The sequence below is a fragment of the Vidua macroura genome, chromosome 5 (genome assembly GCF_024509145.1).
Source record: "Vidua macroura isolate BioBank_ID:100142 chromosome 5, ASM2450914v1, whole genome shotgun sequence".
Lineage (NCBI taxonomy): Eukaryota > Metazoa > Chordata > Aves > Passeriformes > Viduidae > Vidua > Vidua macroura.
This window is the reverse complement of record NC_071575.1, coordinates 25897006-25923284: the sequence shown is the minus strand read 5'-3', so window position 1 is coordinate 25923284 and position 26279 is coordinate 25897006. Positions and strand designations below refer to the sequence as shown.

At 40.5% G+C, this 26279-nt stretch overlaps 1 protein-coding gene across 4 annotated transcripts in view; it reads left to right on the top strand.

Annotated features, from left to right (window-relative positions):
* Window positions 1–747: 747 nt before the first annotated feature.
* The window catches only part of CAPRIN2 (caprin family member 2), a 32990-nt gene continuing 7458 nt past the window's right edge, over window positions 748–26279 (top strand). For 2 of the 4 annotated variants that reach the window (XM_053978420.1, XM_053978419.1), the window contains exons 1-15: window positions 748–752; window positions 1907–2169; window positions 3835–3897; window positions 7011–7097; window positions 8718–8956; window positions 10295–10377; window positions 12246–12410; window positions 12915–12958; window positions 14283–15125; window positions 20283–20414; window positions 20610–20697; window positions 21135–21190; window positions 21776–21877; window positions 23505–23615; window positions 24244–24396. In XM_053978420.1, coding sequence (XP_053834395.1) covers window positions 1921–2169; window positions 3835–3897; window positions 7011–7097; window positions 8718–8956; window positions 10295–10377; window positions 12246–12410; window positions 12915–12958; window positions 14283–15125; window positions 20283–20414; window positions 20610–20697; window positions 21135–21190; window positions 21776–21877; window positions 23505–23615; window positions 24244–24396 — 2415 coding nt within the window. In that variant the 5' untranslated portion in view covers window positions 748–752; window positions 1907–1920. The remainder of the gene's footprint in view (window positions 753–1906; window positions 2170–3834; window positions 3898–7010; window positions 7098–8717; window positions 8957–10294; window positions 10378–12245; window positions 12411–12914; window positions 12959–14282; window positions 15126–20282; window positions 20415–20609; window positions 20698–21134; window positions 21191–21775; window positions 21878–23504; window positions 23616–24243; window positions 24397–26279) is intronic. The other 2 variants (XM_053978422.1, XM_053978421.1) reach the window with 2 other exon arrangements.

Genomic DNA, 26279 nt, shown 5'->3' with positions numbered 1-26279 from the left:
TCCAATCTAACTGATTCTGCGACTATTAGAGGGCATTCACTTTTTTTGCTATGTAAGGTGACCCACAGTCCCGCAGGTCTCCTCCAGGACTTCGTGCGGGTCCAGAGGAGCCCTTCAGCTGGTTTTCAAGCACACACCAACACTTTTCCTGTCTCAGTGTTGCACCAGCCACAGGGTGTGACTGAACAGCGAGCTGCGAACGGCCGGAGGCCGAGGGGATCCCCTTGCACTGGGAGGATGAAGCCCTTGTCGTGGGGCTGTTCGGGGAGCGCTGCCCGCCTGCCCCGGGCTGACTGTGGTGAGAGGCTGCTGCGATACACGCGATGCGACAGCGCATCGTGGCTTTGCCAGGGCCCCGTGCCAAACCTCGCCCTCTGGGACGGCACATAGCGGAGTGTCACACCTGACCTCCCTTCCCCACAAGCCACAGGGCCACTCTCCCCGGACGCTCCGTGCCCCGCCAGGGCCGTCGCTCAGGTCCCTGCAGGAGCACCAGATCCGACCCGAGAGCTTCCCGTCCCGCTCCCTGGGGAGCCCAGAGCATCCCACAGAGTTGCCGGGCGGACGCCCCGACCTTCAGGGGAGCCGCCCCGCGGCCCCGCCCTCCAGGCCCGGCGCAGGGCGGGCGGGCAGGTGAGGCGGCGCCGGCCATTGGGAGGCGGGCGGTGACCGGCGCGGAGCCGCCCCGCCCCGCCGCTATATGAGGCGAGGGGCGGGCGGTGGGGCGGGCCTGAGCGTGTGCGGGCACCGAGGTGAGCGGGGAGGCGGGAGCGAGCGAGGCGGTGCGGGGCCGGCGGACCGCGGGCCCCGCAGCGCGGCGGCCGCGGGAGGTGGAGGAGGTGAATCCCCGGCAGGAAGGAGCCGCTGCTCCTCCCTTCCCCGCTCCCCCGCCACCGCCCCGCTCGGGGAGCCGTGGCGGCCGTGCCCTTCTGCCCCCGGGAGGAGCTCCCTGCCCATGGCTGGCAAGGACGCGATGGAGGGCTCGCCCCGGCTCCGCCGGCGGCGGAGGCTGTCCCGGAGAAAGGCAGGTTTTGCCTTGGTTGCCCGCTGGGGTGATGTGGTGCGGCCTCCCCGGCGGCGGGCAGGCAGAATTGTGGTGTCATTGCTTTCCAGGAGCAGGTGTCCGTAAGTAGTTGAAGATGAGGATGGCCGAGCATCTCTTGCAGAAACTCTCTGCTCAAGGTTACAGCCCCTCCAATGGAAGCCGGTGTCTTGCCGTGGCACAGGCACGTTTTTTGGATGGGTGTAGGCAGGGACCAATTCCTCACGAAGAATAATGCTGTTGTAACTAAGCTGGCTGTTTGCTTTAGCAAACGTTTTTCTTTTGGCTTTTTCTTTTGTGTGTGGGTGGTTTTTTTTTTTTTTTTTTTTTTTTTTTTATTGAGTTCTTTTTAAGTTCTCAGTTGGATTGCTGCGGAGGTCATGAAAGGGTAAAACCGATTTAAGGGGATTGAGAAGAAGAGGGGCTATACCTTCAGGCATGGCCCTTCTAAATTTTCATTCAGGCTGCAGCCTGGATGCCAGGCTAGTGGTGTGATTTGCAATTGCTTGCTTGCAGTTTTTTCCCCTGTGGGTGATGTGTGCAGGAAACCTGCCTAGTTTTATATGGTCACTATATTGAGTTTCTGGAATCATCCCCTCTGCTGTCTAATTCTGCCTATGTAAAGGATTTTTGGTGTCTGGATGGGTGGGGAGGCTGTGAACAATACAAAGTTTGCCTTGCTTTGAAATTCTTGCTACAGATATTTTGAAAGGGAGGGAGAAACATGGAAAAATTGTGGTTGGTCCTTCCTAAGGCTCAGTTTTGTGGCTAAATGTTCTGAATGTGTGACGTGATGAGAAAAGACGTAACTTGAAAAGGGGGAAACAGGGTGTGAGAGAGCTAAAAAAAAGAGTTTCTTTGCAGCTCCATCCATTTCAATGGTGCAGCTTTCCCAAGCCCCTTTCCATCGTCCATCATCACCTTCAGGCCGGTCGAAGGAAGGGGAGGAGAAGAGGATGAAGGTGGCCAAGCAGCAGGTGACCCCGGCTGGGGAGAGCCCGGCTCCCGCCAGCCCCCTGCAGTCCTCGCTGAGCACGGCGGCCTCTCCTTCCCAGGCGTATGAGATCTACATCGACAACGGGCTCATCTGCCTCAAACACAAGATCAGGAACATCGAGAAAAAGAAGGTGACTTGGTTTTCTTGCCCATGACACCTATTTAAGCTGGTGATAGTAAAGCTCATCGCCTTTTAAATAATATTTCATGTTATTTCCATTATTTTTAACAGCTGGAATAAGGTTATTTGTGTATATAGAGAACAAATATATGTTGATCAAAACTGCAGATGCTTCTCTTGACCAAAACAGTTCAGAACAAACTTGCATCTGATTTAAACGTGGTTCTAGTCTTGCAGAAATCTTTGATCAATTATATGCAGCTGATATTAATTTAGATATAAATTGTTTGTTAAAATCAGAAGTTAGAACAAGTGTTTCCTCTGATAGTGGAAATGTCAGATTATATTAAATATGTATTGCCCTTTATTTTGCATAAGTATTTGACTTACATATTTTAACTACAGGCAAATGTTAGTGAGTAGGAAAATCAGAAATCCTCCAAAACTTGATCTCTCGTTTTCATCTCTGCTTTTCTGAGGCTGAGGGGACAGAACAGAGTTAGTAAGAATAATAACTGAGATAATTAAACACCTAAAACATTGTAGCTGTGACTAGTCAGACTTCTGCATGCAAAGGCTTTTCAGCTGATTGGCAGGTGATTGAAGACTATGTGCTTGATTTTGAGTTGAAGATCTTATTTTCTGTAGGATAAAAGATGTAAAGGTGCTGTTGCTTTCAGTGCTGGATCAGGATTGCAAGTAAAGCAATTACATGACTCTGTTGTGCTACTTTAAATGTCTGAAAAGCTTTTAGTTATGTCTTAGGGCAAGGAGAGAGAGTAGATCAGATATCTGGCCATGTGCTTAAGGGACTTGATCCTCCTGCAGGAGATGCAGTATTACTGCTGTCTCATGTCATACATCATGCTGTAATTTTGAATAACATCAGACAAGCATGCTTGTGTGATTAAACAACTTTGTGTTGTGTTCTGATTCTGTCCAAGGAAGCTTCTTGTGAATTTCTCTGGTACCTTTGATTTTCACATGAATGACAATATGACCTCATCAGCAAATAAAACCGACTCACTAAAATGAGTAGAAAGTATTCCTAGTCTTATGCTCCTATAGGTACTGTGTCAGTGGAGCTCTAGATACACAAATGGAATAGTATTTGACTTCATGGCAGTGAAGTCACCTTTCTTTTCCCTAAAGAAGTTTGCAATACCAAATAGTTTAGTTTTGTATTGTTTACATCAGCATTTAAAGACTGCTTTGATATATTGGAAATAAATCTTATTTCCTCCCTGAATACACTTGTCCACTTTCTTAGTGAACAGGGCTATAAATTTTTGATGTAATGAAAGACATAACCAGGATTATTCAAGGATAATATAACTAAATTCCAACATTGACTTGGGAAAGCTAAACAAGCCTACCTTAAACAAGGACACCGGATGTATTTGAAGCCACTTAAAGATCTTGGATCAATGCATTAATAGTTCTTAAATGAAACAAAAGTAGCAAGTAAGAACTGAAAGATCAGTGGTAGGGAGAGGAAGTAGACAGTCCTGCAGACTGAAATTGCCAAATCAAAGGCATAGCAAAACTGTGTTGCTTTCTCCAGAAACAAGAGGAAGTAGGAGGTTTTCTATTCTATGTCACAGTATTTCACTCATATCCCTTGCTTAATTTTTGTATTGATTTTTGTATAATGTTTACTTTGAATCTTCTGCAGCTCAAACTAGAAGACTACAAAGATCGTCTGAAGAAGGGGGAAGCCCTCAATCAAGATCAATTGGTAAGATTGCTTTTTATGCAGGAGTGGAAGGCCTCAAAACCTTCTGATCTGGCAGGAAGGATGGGTTGCTGAAGGAGATGAGGATGTTTTTATAGAAGCAGTGACTACAGGGTTGTAAAGGTATTTTTCACAAAACCAAATGAACAAATTATTGGTAATCAGGCTGAATGTTGAGCCCATAAGCTCTATTGCCTGTTTTAACTTTCACAGTGTTCCCTGAAGGAATAGAGGATCCCTGTTTATCTTTGCTCTGTAGACTTTCAGCTTCAGTGCTCCTGCACCTATGTTTCTTAATGAGGTATCTGTGTACAGCTGATCAATAAGGCAGTGCAGTGTTAGAACCCAACCCTCAAGATTTCTGGGGAGGCTAATTAATCCTCATAATTTCTTCATTAGCAGCTCTTACTTGAAATTGCCTGTTGTCTGCACAGTGCTGTTGGTTACAAGTAGCCGTTAACATAACTGACAGTGCTGGTTCTCTTTTTGTCTTGGTCTGGAATGGATTTTAGATCTGAAACCAAGTTTCTATAACATGAAAACTTTAGCAGAGCTGAGTAGGAGTGTCACATAATCTAAAGAGCTTATTGCTCTACTAATCTAGGAGTTAAATTCTTAAAATGTAGTAGACACATGCTAAAGAGTGATTGTCTGATGAGGGCTACTGACACTTCAGTGGTAGTGCTGATCCTGCTAATGAACCAGCTGGAAAAATGTCACTGATTGCTAACTTTATCATGGTGCAGCAGTCTGAGAACACAAATTCTATTTTCTTACTGTGAATCATTTGTAAAAGAGTTAGACATAAATGGGATAAGAGGGGAAAATGGTACCTTCTTAGAAGTAGAGTAAACCTGTTGGAGTAAATTGTCACTTAGTACTTAACTGCAAAATCTGATGTGGTCTCTTGCCATATCAAGTGCAAAACTAAATTAATTAAATGTGATGGTTTGGAGTAGGTTGATGACCTTTCAATTCATCTCAACTCAATCTTCAATCAGGTGAGAAACTTTTGTGTTTAGATCATCGGTGTTCTTCACAATCTGTTTGCTGCCATGAACAGTGAGACTATTGAACAATGTTCTGTAAGTTGGAATAGCCTTGAATGTATTGACTGCTTTGGTATATGCCCTGGACTATGAAAAGCTGTTAGGTGACAGTGTTTGGAAAATGGCATTAACTTGGTTACTGGATTTTAGTATTCCTAGCTGGGCTTCATTTTTAAAGTTTTAGTATCTTCATCCCATTTTCTGGAGCTTTCTTAGGCTACTAAAATGAAGGATTAGATGCAGTCCTCATAGTGAACTGACAAGTGGTAGTCAGACTGTTCAGGTGACTATTGTAGAAACACATATCCTGTCAATATTTAATTAATAATCTTGTGAAGTCCCCTGCTTCAGTGGTTAAGATACAGAAATACTACATTTGTAACTTTCAGATGCAAATTTGTGGTGTATATACAAATTGAAGCTGGAGTAGAGCTTAACAGATCTTAACACCTAAAGAAATAAATTGCCTATAATACAGTGGTGCTCTAATATAACTTGATGTCATCTATAGCTTTAATTTTCTCACACAGAGGAAGAAGTGCATGTCTGATTATGAACTTGTTTTGCAAGCAATTTGGATTAAGCTGTAATTACTTACGGTGCATGTCTGCCAGACCTAATGTGTGTGCTAGCCTTATATTAGGCAATATTTGTTTCAAAAATGAGGAGCTTCCAGCAGCTTATTGTGCTGTTTTGCAAGCTGAGCAGATTTTCCTTGGTACTGTTCTTCCAATGTGCTGCTAATGAATGTTAATAACAGATGTATCAGAAGAAAGCTATTGCTTTCCTGTGGGCTGAGGTACAGCTTGTCATGGCAGCAGAGGTAGCTGTTCTTGATGTTTTCAGGTGGAGAGTTTTTCTCTGCAATTTGTGCTGTTAAAAGCACAGTTATTGTAACCTGACTAGTAAATTGTTGGTGTTAATTGTGAGTCTTCCTCAAATGTGTGGGCATTGGATTCTTAGAAGTCATTCTCTCAAGTGCTAAGTGAATTGCTAAATAGTACTTCAAAACTGCTTGGTAAATTGTGTGAAGACCTAAACTAAACCTAAACTACCAGGTGAGAGCCTGCACTTTGTGTTGAGTTGCATTTAGTCCAGGTAGTGTCTAGTATATCACAAACAAGGGAATAAAAGTAACTGAGCAATGAAACTGAACAAATGAACATATAACTTATTTTCCAGTTGCTTAGGAACACATATGGAATTTGCAGATGTCCCAAATCTTATTGGGACAGTAGATTAAGCTTTTGACACTGCACTGATAAAACACTGAGCACTAACACTGCTGTGAAAGAGCTTTATATTAGATTGATGGGACTGTTCTAGAAAAACCTGTGATATCATGTCAGGAGCATAAACCAAATTGAGTGTAAAGCACATGTGAGCAACTGGAATTAAACTTGTTACTTCATGCCTTGTGTGAAGGTATGGGCAGCATGTCTGGACTACAGCATTTTGCTATCTTCAGAGCTGTCAAGGGAACTTAGAGAAATTAACTGACCCATTAAAATGGGGTATATCAAAATGCAATTAATAATCTACTGCAATTAGTATTTTTGAAGACTAGCCAGTAAAATACTGGTTAAAGCCATTAGTGAAGACAGGAACATGATTTCTTTTGTGGAAACTAAATTGGAAAGACTTTTTTCTGGAAGTACGACTTGCCTTGTATATGTCTAAAGTTTGTACAAATTTTCTTTAAAGGCATTCAGTTAAGCATGAGGGTAGAAGATCTGTGCTGAAGTTCTCCTGTATTCCTTCCAGGCTTTCAGCTCACTCTGATTTTAAATAGTGTTTACCTCTGATTACCAAGACCTGTATAGGCAAACTTGTAGGGTATCTGTCTGCTGGTATGAGCTGGCTTTGAATTGCATCTCAGACAGTTATGGGTGAATGATACTTGCAATTAAAGTACCAGCCACAGACACAGTATCTTAAAAAAGCTACAGTTTCAGAAAAAAAGCACACTAAATGACAACTTCACAATGAGAGTTAAAGTACAAGGCAATAGAGTTGCAATCAGTAGTCTTAGGCATGAAAAAAATATTTTTATCTATTCCTTTGTAGGAGGCAGTAGAGAAATATGATGAAGTAGTGCACAACCTGGAATTTGCCAAGGAGCTTCAGAAGACTTTTTCAGGGCTTAGCCAAGATGTAAGTATAAATATTTTTTTCTATATTGACAGGAGGTAACTGCAAAACTTTGTACTACAACTTTAATGGCTACCCTTCTATTCCAGTACGCCACTTGCTAGGAAGTTCCTGTCCTGTATCTCTGCAGCAGTGAAGCTTAGGCATAGGCTAAGGGGCAGCTGATTAAGGACAACTGATTATTTGATACTTGTTAACCAGTTGTCTGTTTCTGATCACTTGGTAGGCAAAGGCTAAAGAAGCTTCCATAACTCCAGTGGTGGGCCCCTGAATGGCTGGGGCCTGGAAAATGAGACCTGTGAGGAGAGCCTGGAAGAACTGGGCTTCTTAGGCCTGGTGAAGGCTTGCCAGGAGATGCAATGTTATCCTTCAGACAGCAAATACTGAAAGAGTGGAGCTGGGATTTTTTGAGAGATGTGGTAGGAGAAGCAGTGATAATTGCTTGAAATAGTTGCCAGCCAGGTAGGAGGAAATGGTCGCTCAGTGGATGATTAAATATTAGAAGCTGGCTACCTAGGGAAGTGGTAAAATCTGTCCTTGGATTTCTTCAACCCTTGACTGCACAAAGCTCCAAGCAATCTGGTCTTGATTCACTCCAGCCTTTCTGGAGGCTGGGCTACTCACTGTCCCAAGATCCCTTCCAAACTTGAATTTTTTAATGCTTCTAGTGAGGGAAGGTGCTGGCATTAAATCACTTTGACTTCAATGAGAAGTGCATCCCTCAGTAAAATTTAACTAAAGCTTGTGGAGTTTGTTACTTAATCTGCTGTAGTTGTCTCTAATTGTGGCAAGTCATTGATTTAGTGCTTTATTTAGGTCTTTGTTCAGGACTTAAGGCACTCCATACATTATTTTTATGCAAGCAAGTGTTTTATCTTTGGAGAAATTGGTCTCTTGGCTTAAGCAAATTCTACACTTATAGAAGATTTGATCTAAGGTAGTTGTGGGGAAGCTAGACATGATTAGTCACTGCTCTGGCATTATTTCTACAGACTGCTGAAGGACTGGACCTTGTGATCCAGTGTATCTTTGTGCAGGTGTTTTTAGTAATCCAGCATTCTATCAGTTCATGTTTGTTCTTGAACTTATGCTGTATTTAAAGGCTAACACACCTTTTTAACTTGGCCCTGCTTCTGCTGGTATGGATTCTACAGCCAATAGCCACTACTGGAACACTAGGGGCCATCCTTGCATCCTTTGCAGTGTGTTGTAGGAAACAAAATTTTCATAGATTGTGACACGTATTGAGGCATTTTAAATTCTGCAGTTACTTGGATAGCTTCTGCTGGGTAGTTCTATTAGTGCCTGATGAGAAAACTGAATGCATATTCTGTATGTGTTCTGTAACTCATGTTGTTGCTTTTTAAACAAGTGTTTTAGTTTTCTGTCAACAAATAATTGTAGGATTCTGCTGTATCCTTTAAGCTGGGCTATTCAAAAGCTTAAAAGGTTCTGGATATCTGAAGAATTAAGAGCTTCTCTTATCTAACCAAAATCAATAGTTGGTTTCCTCACTGTAGGATAATCAATACTAGAACTCAATGTTTTGTCTTAGAATCTTGTTACTAAACAGTTGTAAACACATGAAATTGTGTTTAATTGTTGAATTCTGCATTAAAATAGCTGCTGAAAGCACAGAAGAAGGCTCAGCGGAGAGAGAGTCTATTGAAGCTTGAAGCAGAGAAGAAGAAGCTGCGTACAATACTTCAAGTCCAGTATGTGCTGCAGAACTTCACTCAAGAGCATGTTCAGAAAGATTTCAAAGGTGGTGTGAATGGTGCAATATACTTGCCTTCTAAAGAACTAGACTACCTCATAAGATTTGCAAAACTGACGTGTCCAGAAAGAAATGAGAACTTGAGGTAAGTTCAGGGGTTTTTGTCTAATTAGTATGCTTCATTTGTTGTGGTGAATGTCCTCTGTTTGACACTGCTGTGCCTTTAAATAACATGTTTTGGAACATTAATTAAAATTCTCTTCAGTGCACTTGCTTTTGTCTGAGATTAGGAATGTAAAGATTTACCTCACTCGGAGCATTAGAGGGAAGCTGCAGTAATTACAGCCCCACGTGCAGGCTACAGACTTTGCCACTTCATCTCCCTGTGGACTGAGGGGACATAGTCCAGTACCCTCCTTAGCAGGGAGGCTGGGGATGCACTGCTTGTCTGAGGCCTCATGAAATGAAAAAAGTGCAGTAAAATCTGTATTTCACTTAACGTTGATTCAGATGTGCTTCTTTATTCCAGAGGAATGTAAGATGATGCTCTTGCTGTTAGCTTCAAAGTGGTTTTAAAAAATTGCCTGAAGTTTTTGATACCTCTGCACTAAATGTCATGCATGTTACCAGGTTGTCAACAGAGATAATGTCAGTATCAGTGCTCATGTGGCACTGCTCTGGTGCTGTGCTGGCTCATGCTTAGTGTGACAGCCTGTCTGGTAGGGTAGTGCAGCAAGAATTGTATTCGAATATGGAATAAGTAGTTATTAAATGGTAAGTTGAGACACTTTATGGATAAGTCATGTTTGAATATGGACTAATTCTTTAAGTGCCTCAAAATTCTAGCCACTTGTCATGCATTAGACTTGCCAAATCTTTGCTCTAGAGTTAACTGCTTCCCAAGAACATCTGCTGATAAAAAGCTGCACAGCAGGAGTGTCTCATCCCAAAGTAACTTTGTTTCTAGTTTACTCTAATAGTATTACTTCTACAAGCAGAAATAATCTTTTCCTTTGGGATACTGTGTTTCATTGCAGTGGATTGAAAATTCCATCTTCTGCAGGAGGTGGATCTTGGACCTATAGCAAATTTTCCCAAGAGCTGCTACTTAGTGAGAATGGCAGCTATTGTTGGTTGCACTTGTAGAAGTTCATCCAATAAATGTGACCAGCTGATTAAATAGGCAGTTGTTGCCCTGTTTGGGAATCCTGGCTTGTAATGAAATTCAGCCATGTGGTTTTGTGGGACAGTGCTTAGGATCTCTATATTGACCAATAAAAGAAGTTCAGTTTGCTAGGTTAAATCCTGTGCAGAGACAGATGAATTGCCTCCAGTGATTTCAGGGCTTACTATTCACTCCATGTATACAGCCTTGGTTTGGAAGGCTGGACATCAGTGAATGTTTTAAAATGAGGGGTATTGTGATGGTGCAGCACTTGATCTTGGTTATGATTCTACCTGATAAAACTGTCATTTGTTTTAGTGTTGAAGACCAGATGGAGCAATCATCTCTCTACTTCTGGGACCTTCTAGAAGGAAGTGAGAAACCTGTGGTTGGAACAACATGTGAGTGTCTCATCCAGAGAAATAACTTAAAGATCTAAAATTTGTGTGCTTGTTAAACATCTTAAAACTAGTGAATACACATGGAAGGCTACAAATTAAACACTTTCAAGTGATGTGTGTATCTCGATTATCCAAGGACGAATGGCTGTTCCTAGTTCAGTTAAGTACAGGTCAATCAATGCCATGTGCTTTCATTTTCCAGTCAAGAATTACTCTTCAATCAGTGTGCTAGCATGTTTTTGAGGAATACTGATGGTAGCAATTCAAAACCTGATGCATGAATACCTTGCAGAACAGTGGGAAACTTTTTGTGTAGTTATGTGCAAATGGGTTAAGCTTGGAACAGTTCCCAGCCATGAAATGCTTAGTTGAGTACCGTGATGTATTACAAAGCTTCCTTGGCCCTGGGCTGAAGGTGCCACAGCATTGAAGATTCTCCTTTCTTTGTAGGAATTCTAGACTCATACCTATTGTCTCCCTACAGTTCAGGACATCGCAGTAGGTAAGGGCAGTCATTAATGGAACTTGCTGAGATCTCTCATGCACAGTGCAGTCTTTCTTTGATGTAATGGAAGTGTCCTTACTTTTCAAGCATACCAAAATCTGTGGGACTCTACAGATCTTCTTTCACTTGTGGCAGAGTTCCAAAATCCCTGGTTGTAAGCCAACATGCACATTGTGTTCCTATTTACAACTTGCTTGTGAGGAAACTGCCCTTGAGTTGTAGTGTCTTTCTATTGCAAACAGCCCTTGCTTGTTGTGTTCACACCAGTCTTGTAGCAGCTGTGTGGGAGGAATCTTTCATTTGTTACTGACAACAATGCTGAAACTGTTAGAACAGAGCATTAGTGTGCCCTGTTTAACTTCCATATACAGGTAGCTGAACTGACAGCTTAGTGTTAAATCTTCCCATGTAGTTCTGGATGAACTGCAAGCTTAGATTGCTACAGGCTGGTAACCTCAGCCTTGTATCTGTTGACATGAATAGATTGTTTATCAGTATCTCTATCCCTTTAGTGTCAGTCTTGCATCCCTTTGTGTGCAAGCTAGACCTCAGATAAAGCTGTTAGGTTGTTTTATTAGCATTCATTGCCTTGGAAGACAGTTTTTTATAGCCATATTAAATTCTAGCTACAATTCTTGTTTGTGTGGTTGCCACTGGTAGGAGTGATCTTTCACTGAAAGTTCTTCCTGTTCTCAAGGCTGCCATGTTTCCAGTTCCTCTGAAACAATTTCTAGAATCACTGTTATTTCTGAGATCTTACTCTCTACTTTAAGCTGCTGTCTCTTGTTTGCACAGAGGAGCAAACTGGACAATGCTTCTCAGAGTTCAGTTAAACTTTTGTTCAACCATGTCAGCTCTGAATCTTTTCCAGCTTCAGAGGAGTAAGTTCATTCTGGGATCAGTCCCTTGCATTTCCTCTGCTTGTTTCTACAGTTCTTAATTTTTCTTTGAGACACCATCCTGTTACTAGCAAGAAGGTCTTGTACAGTAGTTCCATTGTGACTGTTTACCTCTGTTGCAGTCTCATGTGATTTTAATATCAAAGCTGACTAGCTTATACATGGTAAACAAAGCCCTTTCTAAGCATATGGGAGACCAGGTGGTTCTGTGTTTACCTTGTGGGCATTTAAACACAAGCTGCAGTCTTGCCCTGGGATTGCAAAGATATTTTCAACTGCATTAAATTAAACAATCTAATAAATAATTTCCTTTACTAAAACATTTTATTGCTATGGTAAGATATGTGAACTTTGAGAAACTACAGTTCATATAAAGGGAGGAAGTAACAAGTCTTAATCTATAATCTGAATACCCCTTAATTTCAGATTTTGCTATTGTAACTTTATGGACTTTTACTCTTTAGATAAACACATGAAGGACCTGTTGTCCAAACTTCTAGACTCTGGCTACTTTGAAAGTATCCCAACTCCTCGCACCACTGTGCCAGTAAAAGAACTGGAAGAAGAAGTAAATAGAAAACCTGAGAAAACAAGACAGCTGTCAAAAGGAGAGTCTGCCAAAGAACCAGGTGGAATATTACAGGGTTCAATTTTTATATCAGTGTTGGGAAAGGCTTGAACTGAGCACTGACTTTGTATAGCTTGGTGCTAAATCTAATGCTGTGCTGTAGCTTACTTGCAATGTAGTAACTGAAATGGAACCTGCAGGGCTTGCAGCCCTATTTTAGGTAGTGTAGAAAAAAACTTTAAATCATATTAAGGAATGCTTTTGCCTTCTGAGCAAGTTGAAGATGCGGGGACTGCCTGGTGTGTAGGGAAAGTTACATATTAGGATAACAAAATAATGAACACTATAAAATGTTTCTTGTTTAACTCTAAACTTTTGCAGCTGTGAAATTTAGAAAATAAAAGTTTGTCTAAAAGTTGAATGGCAAGATGAGCTTTCAGAATATCTGGTTTAGCAAATTGGTACTATTATTACTACTACTATTTAAATAGATTTAAAGAGTTGCTACTGTTTGATCTGCCCTTCTGCATTTCATCAGTTGAAACATTAACATCTTTTTTTCTAGAATCCATTATGGAGCTTATGAAATCTGAAATACAGCCACAGGAGGTAAGATACTCTACTGTTAATTGCTTGCCTTTAGTATTGTGATTTATCAGACATGCATTTATAAATGCTCTTCTGCAGCCCCTTTTTAAACTTAAAAAGGGAGTCTGAGTCTGTTGCTTGATGTAGGAAGCACGAAAGACTTGGTTGTATTTCTCTTTTTAATGCCAAATTTATGGCATCGGGTGTTGTATTTTGGGATAAATGGAGCAGGATTGCATGAAGCAGTTACAGTGCTTTAATGCTCTGGCCTTTTCCTGAATAAAACAAAGCATCTGCCTTTAGAGTGGGAACACTGATATTTTGTGTACTGTGGAATAGAGAAAATAGACATCTGCTAAAGCTGTTTGTAAAAGCTGAGCTTGTTGCAGTAGGCTTGATATTGGTGGGGTCTTACTCTGATTTGTCAGGAAAGTAGGAAACCCAAGACAGACTTGTGTGCACAGGGGTGTGTAGGCCTGTTTCAGCAGCTCTTCAGACTCCTACACTTAAGCTTTGACTGTCAGTAGCATAGAAGTCATTAGACTTGGTTCAAAAAGTGGGGAAGGGTGTCTTTTTCCAAGTGGAAATACTGGTTCTTGAAATGCTGAATCCCTATTTCCCAGGTATCCCACTAGAGGGTGTACTCTAGAACAGGTTTTTCTAACTTACTGGTAACACTGTTACCTGAATCTCATCTGGTGTTCAGCCAGAAAAAGTATCTCAGCCAGTGAACCTTGTACATTCTTCACTTCATGTATTTACTTCCTGTTCATGACAAAGTGGTAACTTAGAAAAACTTGGGACATCATCATTGAACTCTCAGACTTACTGACTCTAAGCACAGCCTGCAGTTGAAGTCCAGTTGTACTTAATCTGAGAATCTAGTGACATTTTAGTATCAAAACTCCACTAAGAATGAGGGTTATACTTGGTTACTGGGTCTAATATTTTGGGATGCTTAGCAGAATGTCTGCTAATATAGTACCAGAGCTTTTTAGGTGCTTAGAAGGAGAGCTACCTTTATAAAAATCACAATTGAACTTGATATTGTCACTGCCTAGGAACATGAGGTAGCATTGAGGATAAGAGCAGTAGATGCACTCAGCTGGGTTTTACTTGTGCTGTTCAGCACTGTTCTGTTTCTCTGTGGCATGCCAAGCAAAGCTAGGCTGCAGTGTTGTAGGATAAAGCCATGGCCACATAGTTTCTATGACTAGTGCTTAGACTGTCTAGGCTCTGCTTTTAGTCAGCAGTTTTCAGTAGCTGGGTGACCTAATTTAACTGACCTGAACTGTAGTAGCAAAATGTGTTCTTGGGAACCATTAAGTTTCTTTGGTCTATATAGTTTCTCAACAGGCGTTATTTGCCTGAAGCAGAATACTCTGTCAAGAAGAAGCCAGAAGAGCCCAGATCTTGGGAAGCTGAGTGTGCTAGAAAACAAGAACCTCCAAAGTCCTGGGAGATGCTTGTTGATATTAAAGAGCAGGAACAGAAGCAGAAACAAGAGACCTTAAAGCATTGGGAAGCTCGTGTTAGACAGCAAGAACTAAAAAGACCAGATTCTCCAAAGCCTTGGGAAGCTCGTGTTAAAGAGGAGGAACAGAAGCGTGAGTCTGCAAAGCCCTGGGAGACCCGTGTGGAGGAGGAACAGAAGAAGCCAGAAGCTCCAAAGGCATGGGTAGCACGTGTCCAAGAGGAGCAGGAGACTCCCAAACCCTGGGTAGCAAAGGTCAGGGAAGAGCAGGACCAGAAGAAACAGGAATCACCTAAGCCATGGGTAACAAAAGTTAGGGAAGAGCAGGAACAGAAAAAGCAGGAGTCCTCAAAACCTTGGGTTACCAAAGTTAAGGAAGAACCAGAAGAAAAGCAGGAATCTCCAAAACCTTGGGTAACCCAAACTAGGGAGCAACCAGAACAAAAGAAGACAGACCCTAAGAAAACATGGGAAGTGCCTGTTAGGGAAGAGCCAGAGCAAAAGAAGCAGGAGCCTGTGAAGGCTTGGGCTGCACATGTTAGGGAGGAGCCAGAACAAAAGAAGCAGGAGACTCGAGAGGCTTGGGAAAAAGCTGACAGGCAGCAGCAAGTGTCATCACCGCAGTTACAGAACCCTCTGAAGTCCTGGGCAGCTGCCAGTATGGGGCCAAAGGAACAGATGGGCCCAAAGAAGTTTGATATGGAACCCAAAGAAGTGAGTTGGCATATGTAGTATTATCTGTCATAAGCTTTTGACATCAGTGAATTGGAAAAAAGCCACCTATCAGCAGAGGTATCCAAGGTGTATTTTGTAGGCCAATATATAGACTCCCATTTCAGTCTTTCTTGGGGGGAAAAAAATCTGGTGGTTAAAGTTTATATTTGAATAGCAAGATGGTCTGCTTTGCTTTTTACATCAGCACAGTATTGCTGTGTTTGAACCTTGAATAACTGCTTCATGAATAAGACAGAAGAATTAACTTGGTTCATAACTAGCTATTGGCTCTGGCCACTGTTAGCAGTACAAAGCAGGTATGACTCATCCAGGGATCAAATACTTTGTGGCTGCATGCAAATAACACTTCAGTAATTTTTAGGCTTTTGATTAAAATAGCTACTGATTCAAGAGAGATCTAATGTCTAGATCAAGCAATACCAACTGCACAGGGGCTTAAATATGTATTTCCAGATGAATGCATAAACTATATTGCTGTCCTAGGAGTCTAACAATAGCATAGTGTTAGAAATGTAAAAGAGTTCAGGTGCATGGCTTACACCTGAACAGGCTGTGGTCCTTTGATCACATTACCTTCTTTCTCACCTGTGCCTGGGTAGCAGCAACACTGGTCACTGTCAAAAAAGATAACTGATCTCTGCTACGTCTGCCTTAGGCCATGAAGATAATCTAAAGGTAGACTTCAGGAAGAAAATATGGGGAATCGAGCAGTTCTCTGTACACAGTGTTGTCACCATGACTGTCTTCCTGCAAAAGGCAGGAACCAGTACATCCCATGGCAAATGATTAAACTTGTATCTTGTCAGTAAACTTGGGCAAAACTGAAAAATTATGTTCTTGTGCCTAGAGGCGGGACCGCAAACCGAAGGTTGAATATGAGATTAAAAAAGTATGTAACAATGCAGCACTGGGTAACAGCATGGGATTAAGGTGTTTCAGCTTGAGCCATCTTTACAGTCAAGCTGAGTAGACTCTTTTGTCCACTGGTGGTGGTGGTACAGGTGGAATACCTGGTTGCCTCACTAAGTAACTCTGAGCACAAATAGGTGTTGTGCACCCAGCTATGTACAGTATTCCTGTAACTGAAACTAAGTACTGGAATAGTCTCAAGCACTTGTAAGGTGCCTTGGAATTTATGGTGTCAGATTACCTTAAGTGCAAGACGGTTCCTAATGAGAAGATGCTTCCTCTTATTTTTATATGGGATGGATAGATGGATGGCTTCAGTGGTTGAGAAAACCATTGCAGTGAGTAAAGAGGAGGATCTCCAGTCACCTGGAGAAACTTGCAAACTGCTTCAGAATCTCCCTAGTAGTGTGCAGGTGTGCAATATACTGACAAAATTAAACTAAATGCTGGAATGTGAAGTCACTGAAGGGGGATTGCTGAACTAAGTAAACAAAGCATATTTTAAAGTATTCAAGCTTGGATTTAGATAGACCATAAGAAAATGTCAGCTGCCTTTATTTTTGCTTAGTATTATTGAGAAAACCTAATACCAAAAGTATATTGAATGAGTAGAAAACAGTGTATTGTCAACATAACTAGTTTCCATAACCAGTTTTTTAAGAGACATCTTTGACTTGAGGTGCATAAAAAGAACAATTAAAATCATGTTAAGCTTTTCAGATAACAATTTCTTGTGCCCTTGCTTATGTAAAAAAGAGGCAATGCAGAGCTGTAGCTGGATCTGTTTGAGAAAATCTACAAATGCTTTTGTGCAGGGATGTAGGCACGGCAGATAATAAACCTGTGCCACTGCTTCTGCCCTCTGAGCTGAATCTGTTAGAGCTCTGAGGACTTTATAAAAACTATGTTTTGAGATACTAAAATATGTTTGTTTAACTTATATGTACTATAAGGTGGAATACCTAAGAAGCTGAGCCTAAGACAGAAGGATGAGCTGATGTGCAACCTGTTTAACTGTTGTTCTATTTAAATGATTGTGCAACCAGCAAGCTTGGTTAGAGCTGAATTTGTGGCCTGGTATGGGAAAGCAAAACAGTTTGGCTTGTGCTGTCATCCAGCATGTCATTTAATTCATACCGCTGTGAATACTGCTCTGAGTAAAAAGTGGATTTTAATTGTGTATCTACATGGCAATCACTGCTTACAGCTTAGGTATGACCATCCCACCTCATTTAGTACTCCTTAACTAACAAACCTAAAGAGGAATTCCAGTCCTGTCTCATAGAATGAAGTTTCACTAGTAAATGAGATGGTTGAAGTTGTATGTTAGTGTTGCATGTAAGTAGACCTTCAGTTTCTAAAAAATCCAGCTTTAACAGGATATATTGGCATTCTGACCAGCCAAATTGCAAAGTGGTCATTGATTTATTTGCAGTGGCTTAACTGGTCCTAGAAAAAATGCTAGATGTTTCACCTCTACTTTTAGTCAGTCAGTTCTCTGGATGTAAGTCAGGATGCATTTTATTGAATGTACGAGTAGCGTTGAAGTTCGGTTTCAGAAACATTTCTTATGACAAATTAGACTCTGAATTTACCAGTGCTGTTCAACTCTAGTGGTTCAAACAACATTCAGGTTAATGTTAAGTCATCTTAGCATGTTACAGGTTTGATCTGAGCCAGACTAATAGGTCAGAATCTGCTGCTAGTTTTTAATGACTACCAGAAACAGCATCTATGTGTAGACTAGAAAGAAAACATCTTAAGAATGTTAAGTACTTGCTCTTCTTCAAAGCATCTCTTTTTATAAAAAGCGTAAAAACTGAAATACTTTAATTTCCTGATACCTTTCTGTATATGATCTTATATTGCACTTAAATATTTTAGTTTTGGACCCCTAGGTACCAGCAAAGCAGCAAATCAATATGAGGTAACTTCACTGCAGCTTCTTCTAGCTGGTGTATTTTAATATCTGTATGAACTAGAAAATAACTTCTATGGAATGGAAAGTCTCAGTGTTTCAGTCCTAGCCTAAAGCCCTGATATCATATATGTAACCCTCCATTCTCATACTTCTTGAAGTAAAGAATGCTACCAACAGAATGCAGAGAGTATGAGCTGGGGAAGGAGATAAGAGCTCTGACAAATTGTATAAACATGCAGGAATTTTATCATTTTTGGAAGTAAAAGTGACAAGTCTTTTCTGCTTCCATGCTCTTGGGACTTTTTTAACTCGTTTTTTTGTGTTTAATGTACAAGTCTCACTTATGTAGATAGTGGACTATCTTAAGAGCTTTAGATCCTGCCAGACTTGACCTAGTTAGGTCACCTAAAGGTGAAAAGCTTCTGTTAGCCATTTTCAAACACACAGGACCAGTCTGGTCATGTCCTTGTGTCTTAGTAGAAATGGCAGTGGAGGAGGAAGAGGGTAACAAAAGCATGAATCAGTTTAACCCATAATGGATTTACTATGACAGTGAGTGCTGTAAAATTAAGACTTTTTGTAAGTGAGGACTAAAAGTGACGGACAGAAAGATCCAGATTGCTGGTAATTAAAGTTCATCTCAGTGAGATATAGATTAATTCAACTGTATCTTTTGTCCTACACTTATATCCTTAAAAGCTGTAGTTACTGTTCATTATTGGAAACTGTAGCAATATAAACTTGTATTTAACTGGTAGGTAAAGATAGTGCTTGCACAGCAGTATTTCTAATTAAGATAGAGCTGTACAAAGATGCACTCTATTAACTATAGAATAAAGCAAAACTACTCACAGCTCATCAAGCAGCTATCATGTGGGCCACATAGATACTAGAAACTGAGTCCTCCAGAATTAATCATGTGCTATAAGCTTGTCTGTGCATGGTATTGGAATTCCTGCAGAGGCCAGAGGTTAGTTTCAGAAAACTGTTGAAAGGAAATGCAAGAGGTTTTAGGCTTGTCCTAAAAGTGAACAAAGAGCACCTCATCAGTTTGTGCTGGATTTAGTGTGACAATTGTCATCATAGTTGAATTGTCATCATAGCAGAAATACCCTTCTGCCACATATTTTCCAAAGACTTTATGCAAATACTCAATAACAGTGCTGTACAATATACTGAAGTTGTAACTTGCTGTTAGAAACACAGCTGTTTGTCCTGTAGGAAAATAAAGGCTTTCATGTTCTTGCATATCCCATATGAATTGAAATAATGCAACTAAATGTCTTCAGATTTGCCTCCCTCTAGCTGCACAAACATAAGAGTAAAACTTTAGAGAACCACAAAAAGATTTAAAATACTTCTAATGAGCCTACCTCTTCTCCATGCTGCTTTCAAAGGATGTGTTAGACCATCTAGACAGTCTAATATTAATTGTCACTCTTTAAATAACAGGGCTTCTGCTGCCTAAGGAGCTCACTATTGTGATTTTTCTGTTATCTTAGACTTGTTCCCTGACAAAACATTTCCCTCTCTTAAAGTGGTGTGAGAACCAGTTGGGATGAACTCTTAAGGAACCAGCTGAAATAATCAAGGAGTAATAAATCCCTGCAAAAGTCCATGCTAGGTTCTTGTGTGGAAGCATGGGTATCTATGCCAAACTCAGATGTAATACCTTCTGCAGGAGGTGGTGCATTGAGATTATCCGGCTTTTTAGTAGAAGCATTTTGTTCTCATCCTGAGTTACTTACTTGCAGTATGTCTCTTAGGTGCAACTTCTTCAGAATGTCTGGAAATGCTCTCCTAATAAAAGATCTGTACTTATTTGTGTAGGCTCTATTGGGAGAAGTAAACTTTGAGTGAGGTAGCTTTGATTTTTAAGTGTGTTCTGGCCTTCAACTGAAATGTGAGTTTCCTTAGATGAAGTCCCTGATTTTGCTCTAGATGCAGGCAACTTACTACTTTGTTTGGCTATAAGAAACAGAAGTGAATTAATCTAGTGAAAGGTGTTCCTGCCCATGGCAGGGAGGCTGGAACTAGATAATCCTCAAACTGTCTTCCAAACCATTCTATGGAATCTGTGGCTTAACTAGTTGTAGCAATAGGAAGCTGGTTTGTTTGTTTGTTTGTTTTTGTTTGTTTTTGTTTTTTTCCTAATCAAGTGAAAACATGATTCAGGAAATATCAGTAAGAGCACAGAATTCCTTGGCCCACAGTGTCTGACACCTCTAGGTTACTCTGGAAGTATATTGCATAAGGCAGCTTTTCTTGCTTCCAGTATTAGATTTAATGTAACTTCTCCTTATTAGGTGCCTAAACCTGTACATCAGCCAGCTGCAGAATTTTGCTCTACTTCAACTCTTCCAAAAGATCCAGTATTGAGAAGGGAAAAACTTCAGGATCTGATGACTCAGATACAAGGGACTTACAACTTCATGCAAGTATGTTTTTCTCTGCTGTTGTAGCACAAAGCTCCTGTTCCTACTGGGCTAAGGAAAACAGTGCTGACAATGTGTGTTGGCACTGAATGAATGAATTTAGGCCTACTTAGCTAAAAGCAGCTTGTCAAGTGAAAATGTTTTATTTGTATCTAGAGTTTAATTTTTTTCTACCCAATGGTAATCTTTTTTTGAAAGGAGTCCATTCTGGATTTTGATAAAGCTTCACCAAGTGCCATTGGTTCATCCCAACCTCCTTCAGTTACTCCAGCAAGTAGTCCTGTAGGTAGGTGATACTATAAGTGTAAATGGTATGTACAATTTTGCAAGCACTAATAGGGTTTGCTTGGGCTGTAGATCAGTAGGCCTGGTGAAGATAGCTTGCTTAAATATAAAGAACAGACTATACTAAAAGACTGGTGGTTCTTGGGCTGTAGAACTCAATTACCCAGTTTATGAATTTTTTTCTTAATTTGGGAAGTGGGTATCTTTGCTGTGGTAAAAATATTTTTGTCATTGAGCACCTGTTCTTTTATCAAAAACCAGAAGTTTTCAATTGGGTGTAGTTTGCTGATGCTAGGTTTAAATATTTGCAGTCCACATGGTAAAAACAGTTTGCATCTTCACATACCAAATGTTTTAAAAAATAGAACTGCACACCAAAACTATATGTAGTGTTTGAAATTAAAAGTAAATGTTGCTTAATGCATTCTATTTTTACAGCTTCAAAAGAGCAGAAACTGCCAAGTCAGAGTGATTTTCTTCAACAGCCCCTTCAAGTAAGTTGAAGTTAGGACTGCCCTGAAGAGACAGGTAGAGGTTATTTACCAGCATGGACTTACACTTGAGTTGTTTTTCTTGCCAGTAGTTTTGTTTCATAGTAGTAGCTTGCAAGTCTAAGCTCACTCAAATGCTGACAAAGCTGGCTGCTCTTTTGGTTGAAAAGGGACAATAAATGCTTGAAGTTTATTGAAGTATGTTGAAGACATGCTGAAATAGTTTGCATATTTTTCCTTTAGATTCAGGTCATAGCCAGTAGTGGTGTGCAGAAGAACAGCTAGTTTTTTTCCTATATAGTGTTTTCATCTTCAAGATCCTTACACCAAAGACTGTATCTCAAGCTTTGGTAGTTGTGGTTAAATGAACCGTAAATCCAGTCACTGTGCTTGCATATGTTGTGACTTTTGCTTTTAAATGTGTTTCCTTACCACAAACAAGAATTCCTAAAAGACTGGTCAAAACACTTCAGTCCCTGAATTATTCTGAAGTTTACTTGGACATGCTGAGGATGTGAGTTTTAGTGAAACCAAACATGTACATTTTGATATTTTCAAAACCTTATCTCTGTTTTCTCTCCTTGCAAGGCTGCTGCTTCATCAGTGGTGCTGCATGGTTCAAACACTTCCCTAGCATCTGCTGATCATGCTCTTTCTGGCTCTGAAACTGAAGACTTGGTGACACAACAGGTACCATACCCCAGGGATCGCTGGCATTCAGATCTGTGTGATAGCTAGACCTAACAGAAAGCTCAGCTGGGGCCTTCCTGAATAACTGTACTGGAACAACATACAAGCAACAGCCGTAGTACAGCCTACAGTCTGGAATACTTAAAGATGGGTGGGAAGTTCTTGCTAATACTGCATGAATGCAAGGTCAACAGTCTGCTTCTTGACACAAGGAAGGGTGTGGGATGAAGAGTGCTCACGAAAAAGTGTGGTGCACATTCTTGTGGGAACATGGGAGCAACCTAAATGTTTGCTTTGGTTACAGTGTAGAATATTCCCTCTAATGATGACAGAGGTTGCATAAATTGAGATGGGTGTTGTCATGAAATAGCAGAATCTGTGTATAACCTGAAGACAGATATTCTCTCAAACACTAACTGAAGAAATACTGGGAATCTCATTTCCTGATGTTCAGCTAAGACCTAAAACTTTGTTTGCTTAATTGTATTTATGTGCAGTTAGGCATTCAAATAATTTTCAAATAGCGCTTAGAGCTGGAAAGTTTCATTTTATGCAGATCAGTGTCTTAAGGATCTCTTGTGAATTCTGTTGCTGTGTTCAAGAACACAGCTGGCTCTTTCCTGTTGGACTCTATAATTCAGAGTGTGTAGATTATAATGGGAAATATTCTTTCTTGCTTTTTACATTTGTTTTGCTGATGTATGTGTTATTAACATACTGTGTATGTAGTGCTTTCTCTATTTCTTAATATACTATATACTGATAGGGCTATGAGTCTTATGACCTCTTGAATCAGTAGTTTTGTCCCAATTCTTGACACCTTCTGTCACTTCTTTAGTGCCATAAGACTCCTTGTGCTGATAAGAATTCAGTAATTCTGCTGTTCAATTTGATTCCAGAAGGCCTGTGCTGTGCTATAAAGTAGAACATCTGAATTTTTTTTGTAGAATGCAAACTTATTGTTTGGAATTAGGGTTGCTTGTGCCCAGCTTATCTCTAGTCCCTTCAGCTTGAAGTCTAGTGTCTGTCTTTCTTTTCCAGGGAGAGAAGTAGTTAGGTTTTGGTCCCAGCAGAAGCAGGGAAAACACTCCATGGTGGCAGTGCTCCTCCTGGTGTGCAAGTACACCAGTGCTGTCTGAGGCACTATGATGTGTACATGGTGAGCACAGGACTGGTAGTCTTTAGCCCTAGGCTCTATACTTAAGTATTAAGCAACTCCTAAACATTGCATTACAAGTGTGAGCTAACTATAGAACACGCAGGCTTTGAAAAGCCTTGTTCAACAGAGCTTACCAGTATCTTTCCATTTAATTCAGTGGGACAGATGTATGTTGCAGACTTCACTGTAAGTGCTTGAAGCAATCTACTGTTCTTAAAATGATCTGACTTTTCAGGGCTAGTTGTGCAACCAGTTGTGTAAGAAGAGTAATCTAAATCTGAATCTCTAAAGCTAATTACTTGAAGATTTGGTTAAAATGACTATTTATTTAATACTTTGGCTTTGGAACTAATGCTTGTCCTGGTCTTTCAAAATCCATTTGTTTCAACTTCAGCACTGGTGTTTCATAGCTTTACCAGAGCACTATAGTACTACTCATAATAGCAGGTGCGTTATGGCTTCTTCTAGGCATCAATATCACTTTCTCAAGAGAATGAGAAATATACTTCCCAGCATCTGTATCAGACAAGTTCACCTATTTCTGAGCCACTGATACCTAAAAAGATTGAAATTGCCCAGGTGAGCTATCACAAGTAAGGTAAATACTTAAGGTGCTGAAATGGTAAGGGTCTTGACATGTCCCTTTTGACTCCTGTTTTGTGTAAATATTGGTATTCTAAATCAAGACTTCATTTTGCCATCTGCTCAGCTGAGGCCTAATGCTGGTTAATACTTTGTCTGGACAACTCAGCATTGTTTCTAATCTAAAACATAATTAAGTTGGAAAGGGGAAAAAAATCAGACCCCCTAAATTTCCCAAGTTCTTCCAGAAAAGAGAAGTAATTTTTAATATCAGCCAAAGAATCTTCTTTTACTAAAGAAAACAAAGCATTCTGCATGTCCTTAGTGGTAGGGAAAAATACCTAATGTCTCTATTGTGATGTTATTCCAAAGAATGGTATGTATAGTAGCTCTTAGGCACATTTCACTTAATCAGCAGAGAGTGCAATAGAAGTACTGTTTGCTGAGGATGCACAGCAAGCTTTGAAATTGTAAGCAAAAGCTATTTTGTAGCTCTACTATGTCCAAATGTCATCCTGTAGAAACTGCTGACTTCTGTCAGTCTAGGCTTTAGAACAAATTAACTGCTTCTGTTACTGCCTGATAATTATCAAGTGACCTTTCATTACATTTGTTCTTCCCCCAGGCAACTATTCCCCTCCCAAGTGAGCCACAGTCGCCATTGCCCACTTCAAGCTCCCCCATGCCATCAGTGCCACCAGCACAAAGCTTTCAGTCTCCTCCAGCAAGCAGCAGCTCTGTCACAATAACAGCAGCTCCCTTTCAGGCTATGCAGACTGTAAGTATGCAACACACAAGGAACTGACAAAATGTGAGTAACTTGGGACTAACACTGAGGAGCTGGCTCCTCTTGAAATAGTACCGAACTTGATAGGTCATTTTGTTTTAACAGTAAAACCTAGATTAGTCCTCTGGTTCTCTGATTTCTTCAGAACTTCAAACAGATCTAAGAAAAAAGATCCTGGTTTTGCTCTGTATAGTGCCAAAAAACTAATACTAGGATATCTTAGTAGCCTCAAGGAACTAAGAGGGAAAAGTCAGGCCTGAAATCAACATATTAATAGAGGTGCCCTATCAATGTGTAAAAGGTACTTACACTGTTCTTGGAAAAATATTTCAAATACAACAGACTTCATTGGAGAAAGGGAATCCTGAATACAGATATTAGGACAAAATGCTTTCAGAAGCCTGAGTTTGTCTTGTTTGCTTCAGTGGGGTAAAGTTCAGTCCACTGGAATCACGGAAAATGTGTTTTTGGAAAACTGGCATTGCTCATTATTCTATGTTGTTAACAAGTAGTCAGTGTACATGTCTAGGAAATATACCACACAGTCTGAGATGTTCACTGCAAATATAGGCCATCAGTAATGGTGTATGGCCTGAAAAAATAGTATCAAACATTGCTACTTCCGGGTAATCTGCAGTGCAGGCTTAGAGAGGTTCAGATGAAGGGTCTCCATTTCATTATGCACAGGCAAGGCAACATTATTTACTCCTCTGGTACATTCTTCAGAAGATTATAGAAATACTGATTTAATGTTTTTCTCAAAAGCAAGCTTTAGAGTCTCCAAAGGCATTCTCCATTTTAACAGAAGTACCAGTGTAGTTCACAACTTGCTGGACAATCTGTCTTGTGGTATTCATACATATGTGGTAGGAACTGGTGGAAGAAGATATCTAATAGCTTTTCAAATCACAGGAGTTAACAACTACAACTTCTGTGACATCCTGGTATGGTCTGTAGTAAAATCACTACATTGCCTTTTTCTGCTTGGTTTTCTGTATTTGTAGGAGAGGTTCAAGTCAAACTTACCTCAGAGGCACAGAATTGTGATACATATTACAAATAAGGCAATTTGTGGTGGGAAAGTGTTTTTTTTTCTAAGCTAGATATGTTTAAATTATGCTAAGTGGTTAGGGGGTGATTTTTCCTGAAAGTGGAGAGGTGGCAGCATGCTGTGATTAGGGAATTCAGAGTCTTTTGGGGACCCAATTTATAAGATAAGCATCTGTCATGGTATAAATATGGAGTTCTGGTCTCGCGTCATTCTGGTGATGGATGGACTTGCTTGTCCATGTTCAGAGTGCTTTGGTCATAACAATACCACTGAAAGTTCGCTTGAACTATTACCATGTTTTCAGATGTTAAATGTCTGAGATTGCTCTTGGGGTTTTTGGGGAAACCTAGCAAACATCTGTCACTAAGTCACAAGGATGTTCATTCTTCTTGTAGTGGTTGAAATCTTGAGCTTTGCAGTGCAGGGTTTTCTTCCCTACATTACTTAGATTCTCATTGCTGCCAGGAAAGCACAGCCATTGGACTTGAGCAGATAGGCAGGATGATTCCCTGCCAAATACTGGTATCAGAGTGACAGTAATGGAAGTATCTGATTACAAGTCCTCAAACATCCTATTGCTGCTATTGTGCTTATGGAAGCTTAAAGGCAGGCTTGACCTGTAGCCCTAGTCCTTGATTTGAATTCCACCTGTAACCCTCACTGCAGGAAAAACCAGACCATTTGCTACAAATTCTTCAGGGTGTTGGTGTTCACAGCCTGACTGCCCTGCCTTCTCCAATTCCCTGTAGGAAAAGGATAGCTTTGGATCACTTTATTTACCAGATGAAGTGATCAAAAATTAAAAATAAAACAAACCAGTTAG